Genomic DNA, 5,031 nt, shown 5'->3' on the forward strand with positions numbered 1-5,031 from the left:
AACATCTACCACCTCCACAACTACCATATTCATATAAACTTCTTCAACAACAACAACCACTACAACCACAACTACGACAACAACAACCACAACAACGACAACAACAACCACAACAACACCAACCACAACAACGACAACAACAACCACAACAACACCAACCACAACCACTACTACCACCACTACTACCACCACTACGACTACGACACCAACTACCAAGCCAACAACCACAACGCTCACAACTACCAGCGCACCAGCGTAAGTCGAACATTTGTTTTACGGCGCGATTTAGATTTCTTATTATGTGCCCAGAACCACTCCCGAAAGCACCACGGGGCTCGAGAGCACCACAGGTCTCGAGAGCACCACCTCCGTCGCTGCAGCCGCCGGAGGAGCCGTGATTGGAATTGCCGCCGCCGGCGCTGGCGCCCTCGTTGTTCTGGCTGCAGTCGGCAGCTTCCTCGGAAGTCCCAGTGGTACTGAACCAACGGACGATATGATGGAGGCCTACGACGCTGGAGTGCACTACGAGGACGACGAGGCCATCGTCGAAATCCTGTCAGAGGATTTTTTATGATCGTGAGTTGTATTGTGTTCTCAAGAGTACGTAACAACTTCCAAGAGGCGCGACCTAAACATCAGAGATCATCAATTCATTTAATCAGCTTAACAGCTTCATAGCATCTGAGTGTACCTTGGATGCCGCTCGAAGTCATAGTATTTCCTCGCGGCCTTTGTCAGCTCATCAGTGAGGAAATCCACATCCTTCTCCGGGTCCAGACTCCAGTCGTAGACGAGTGTCATAATGTCAGACTGGAGACAGCCTGGATTGATATTGTGGCGGATGTAGATGTCCACGTCTTCATTCGACGGTTTCGTCACTTTGCTGAATCCGAACGTATCAGCTGTCTGATTGACGGAGTTGCTGAGAATCCGAAGGAAGTTCAGCATACTTTCTTTTATCTGTGTCAGAGACGGATTATGAATGAGTGTGGCACAATGCGAGAGGTCGTCGGTCATGAATACAAGTGGGTTCACCCGGAACAGCGGCAACGGTGTGTTAGTAGTAGTGGTAGAGAAGCTGTGAACGAAGGTATCGGCACGCCCGCGCGGTTTGAAGTCGATGAGCACGTCAGCCTTCAACTGGTGCAGTATGTCCAAAAGTAATACGTCCATGAGGAGCCAACCGTTATCACCTTGCGTAGGCCCGACGTCTCGCAGTGCGCGGGTGTTGAAATCAAGGTTCGTCTCAGCATCATTGAACTTGGCCTGGATAGTTTCCACTGATAGCGTGGGGCACAGGTCGAGGTTGCCTTCACTAAGCGTTGGTACAGGCAAAATGTTTGGTATGTTGTGGGTCGATGTACGGCGGGGGCCACGCTTCTTTCTGAACAGCGTTGTGGCTCTGTACGACACTGCACGTTTTAAGGCGTTCAGATTGCCGGGAATCGAGGACATAAAGCCACTAAGGCGGCTGAAGGATCCATCACTGCTGGCGGAATCAACGGACAACCCTTCGTCGTCGCTTGCCGATTCTATGCCACCAACGGAGGCCATGTCGTCTTCACCACTCAGCTGTAGAGTTGTGTTGGACACACTGAATCCGCCATCACCAGACTCAGAAGAGTCCTGGTCGTCTCCAACGGAGGCCCCGTCCTCTTCACCACTCAGCTGTAGAGTTGTGTCGGACACACTAAATCTGCCATCAACAGGATTAGCAATCTCTTCATACACGTGAATTCGCGATGTTTTCGGGTGCTGTCCTTTGACAACCGGAGGGAGATTCAGGTGCTGTGTCGCGTCGGGGATCTCCGCGGGCAGAGGTTGGACGACCAGAATCGGATGGTTGTGGCTATTTCTAGTGATCCAAGACTGTTCGTTGGGGTCTGGGACGTTCGTCGGTTTCGGCGGTGGGACAGGTCTCCCATCGATCAAGGTCTGCGGCTTCAGCAATGGGTTTACACAAGGTGAATGCCCTCTCTCGGTCGTGGAAGGGGTCCAAGCCTGACCTTTGCCACGTTGCTCTTCGGCCAACGATACAACCACACGGATCGGTTTTTTCGGCGGAGGGGGTGGTGTCGCAGTTTTGCCAGGTTGATCTGCGGCACGCTGGGCAAACGAACCAACCAAATGGGTCGGTTTCTTAGTGTTTACACAAGGTGAATGCCCTCTCTCGGTCGTGGAAGGTCTCCAAGTCTGACCTTTGCCAGGTTGCTCTTGGCTCGGTTTATTCGGCAGAGTGGGTGATGTCGCAGTTTTGCCAGGTTGATCTTCGGCAAGCTGGGCAAACGAACCAACCAAACGGGCCGGTTTCTTCGGCGGAACGCCTGTGTCCTTGGATGGGACGTCCCTAGCAGACATTGGACAACGTTTCACGTCATCCGCCCTCACCACACTATCGCTTGGCGAAGAAGCCGACACAACAGGGTTTGTCTGCCTCTGGAACGTGGGAGGTGTGGAAAACATAGCCACACGCTCCCTCACATTGACTGTGGACAAGGGCAAGGTTTTGGTTTCAGGGGTGTTTGTCCGATTGGATGTTTCGATCGATTCAACACCCGCTGAGGTAGCTACTTTCCTCTGTCGATAGGCGTTGACAAAGGACGCAAGCAGAATGGCTTCTACTGGAGGTCCAGCCAAATTTCTGGCTTGGGTCGCGATTTTCATAACTTTTGGCGAATATCTGGAAATCCTTGGTATTTCTTGACTCGGTTCCAGTTTCTAGGTATAGGCGTTTTCTGAAACGTGGCGATCGGTAGCGTTCCGATAGATTTTCGTACCAAGATGCTTTGATGTAGGCTGCACAAATTGGAACCCACTCAATCGCAACGAAATAAATCTGCAAACCAACACATGCAACACAGAACAACGCATTAAGAATCGCAGGCCGCCCAAGTCATCAACGAAAGACGAGATGATACAAACAGCCTTCATTGTAGCGGTCTCCTTTGCTACACATGAAGTGTGCATTCATCAGAGACCGCTGGAGGCTATGACTCTTGGCAGTACAAGTGAGGGAAGCCTCTGCACACCGCTGAGTAGAATCTCCACACGTCATCTACCCGGTGGACGGCCCACCAGGACCAAGATCGTGTGCCAAGCTTGCAGCTGTTATTATAGAATTCGTATTATTGTCGCCGTCGGCACCCCACATTAAACATGTAGGGTGGGCTTTCGTTCCCGTTTTGTCAGCGACGTTTCAACTGCCAGAGGGTTTTGTATCGGCTTTTAGTAATAGGAGAACCGGAGATGTCAGCGACGTTGCCAGAGGATTTGGGTTTTGTATAGGCTTTTTGGGTTTTGTGAGCGACTTTTTCAGCTGCCCAGTAATAGGAGAACTGGAGATGTACCGATTAGTCTTTGCCCCTATAAGTCTACATATGTGCAAGTTGTGAATGCGGTCTAAGAGTCCCTATTGTCATCACCCAGCTTACTTCACCACGATCTTGTTCTTGGCAGCACCTCGGAGCTTCTTTCTGCGGGTCTTGACGTCCTTCTTCGCGCGTCTGTTCGCTCGCTTCGGCGCCGTGATGTTGGGGACCTTCATGCGAGCCAACCGGTAGTGCTTCTCGAACTGCTTCATGCAGAGGAGGTTGTCGTAGATCAGACCGAATCCAGTGGTACGTCCACCTCCGAACTTAGTTCTGAGACCGAAGATAACCACGCAATTGGGCTCTGCGACCTTGTACTTCTTAGTGACCATGTCACGGACCTCCTGCAGGGAGCAGCCCTTCTGGCCGGGATGAAGGACATCCAGAGCGAACTGCTTCCTCTGCAGAAGGGGGTTGGTCATGAACCGTTTCACGTGCACAGTGGCTTTAGACATAGGGCTCCTTAAGCCGGGTACAAATCGAGAATTGTCGGAGTGCGTTTTGTCTCCGAGACTGAGGAGTTGGAGGCCCGCGCGAGATGAAACGCACTGAAGGCTGGAGTGTTTAAGCAATGTGACGGATGCAGAATGATTTACACGGCAGAGAAGCAGTTCTAGATTACGGTAAGTTGAACCGTAGCGAGAACGATGGCCCACAGCGCCGCCAGCACTCTAATCCTTATGTGCGTTGCGTGCAGTCTGGGTAGGGTCGCCCTGTACAGGAAGAAGCCTGCCAGTGAGGAAGAAACCATTACAGCCAAGGTCTGAAACAAGGCCATTGGCAGCAGCCCTGCCATCAGTAATGTGGGAGGAATAACTGCTGACGATGATGCCATAACGCTACTCAACATGAGCGTGTTGCCGGCGCTTTCGCCCAGAACCACCCCCGCCACTACTGCTGCCACAACCGGCAGCCCCAGACACACACCTGCCACACGTAGGCCCAGCAAGAGCACGTTCAGCTTGGAGTCGCTGGACATCGGATTTAGGGCGTGCGCCAAGGTGAAGGTCATTGCGGCTGTGGGAGGCATCCAGAATAACAGCCAGAAATTTGGATTGGCTGCATGCTTGAACCACAATGGACCTACCGTTAGGACCCCATGAATCGGTAGGCTGGACCAGGCAGCTTAACGAAGGGGCCAAGAGCTCTTTTAGTCTGTGAACGAGCGTGGCCGTGTCCACATCATAGATGGACTGCACGCTGAGGATGAGGCCCCCCGTGACCCACAATCCAATGAGCCCTGACCAGTCAGTGTAGCTGCCAGAGGCAGTTTCACTCCGGATCCTGGGTCTTACAGGTGACAGGCTGGAGGTTGGCGTGTTGTACAGGGGGGTTGGGCCGGCCTCGGGGTCTTGAGTTCGCGCTCTGGACATTTAAATTAAAATACACCGGCAATTTAGTTTCTTCATTGCGTTCACTCGACATCACATAGGAGACTGTCATGCCGGTCTTGTCGGTATGAGGCCGACTGGCGCGGCTCCCCCCACGCCTCTGACAGGTCCTGCTAAGCCCAAGGGTGCTTGACCCATGGGCGCCACCGGCAAACCCCGACCAGCGGCCTGGCCTTTGGCTAACTTCGACTGTTGGCTCGGCCGAGCAACCACTGGCGGCGGCGCCTCTGCGGTCAGCGATACGACCGTCTCTCCTCTGATCATGATGAGCC

General features: G+C 52.9%; 4 protein-coding genes across 7 annotated transcripts; 1 reads left to right on the forward strand and 3 right to left on the reverse strand.

The window, feature by feature from the left end:
* On the forward strand, nt 1-574 carry KVP18_005084 (uncharacterized protein; the record flags this gene model as incomplete). The annotated part of the gene is made up of 2 exons (XM_067949432.1): nt 1-255; nt 290-574. Coding segments are annotated over 2 exons (540 nt in total), but the record flags the coding sequence as incomplete, so codon positions are not given.
* Nucleotides 575-672: 98 nt separating this feature from the next.
* On the reverse strand, nt 673-2,664 carry KVP18_000553 (uncharacterized protein; the record flags this gene model as incomplete). 2 transcript variants are annotated; one of them, XM_067949755.1, is made up of 1 exon in its annotated part: nt 673-2,664. In XM_067949755.1, the coding sequence occupies one exon, from the start codon at nt 2,662-2,664 to the stop codon at nt 673-675; it is 1,992 nt and encodes a 663-aa protein (XP_067812144.1). The 2 variants fall into 2 exon arrangements, with proteins under 2 accessions (XP_067812144.1, XP_067812143.1); XM_067949754.1 differs by having other exon boundaries at nt 673-2,358.
* Nucleotides 2,665-3,427: 763 nt separating this feature from the next.
* On the reverse strand, nt 3,428-3,823 carry KVP18_000551 (uncharacterized protein; the record flags this gene model as incomplete). Of its 2 annotated transcripts, none has more annotated exons than XM_067949750.1 (1): nt 3,428-3,823. In XM_067949750.1, one exon carries the CDS (start codon nt 3,821-3,823, stop codon nt 3,428-3,430), a length of 396 nt encoding a protein of 131 aa, XP_067812139.1. The 2 variants fall into 2 exon arrangements, with proteins under 2 accessions (XP_067812139.1, XP_067812140.1); XM_067949751.1 differs by having other exon boundaries at nt 3,428-3,790.
* Nucleotides 3,824-3,981: 158 nt separating this feature from the next.
* KVP18_000552 (uncharacterized protein) lies at nt 3,982-4,741 on the reverse strand (the record flags this gene model as incomplete). 2 transcript variants are annotated; one of them, XM_067949753.1, is made up of 2 exons in its annotated part: nt 3,982-4,427; nt 4,456-4,741. In XM_067949753.1, 2 exons carry the CDS (start codon nt 4,739-4,741, stop codon nt 3,982-3,984), a joined length of 732 nt encoding a protein of 243 aa, XP_067812142.1. The 2 variants fall into 2 exon arrangements, with proteins under 2 accessions (XP_067812142.1, XP_067812141.1); XM_067949752.1 differs by lacking the exon at nt 4,456-4,741 and having other exon boundaries at nt 3,982-4,398.
* Nucleotides 4,742-5,031: the final 290 nt, after the last annotated feature.

This window comes from the organism of the source record quoted next (assembly GCF_019968955.1).
Source record: "MAG: Porospora cf. gigantea A chromosome Unknown PgA_NODE_1715_length_5031_cov_329.912, whole genome shotgun sequence".
NCBI classification, from domain to species: Eukaryota; Apicomplexa; class Conoidasida; order Eugregarinorida; family Porosporidae; genus Porospora; species Porospora cf. gigantea A.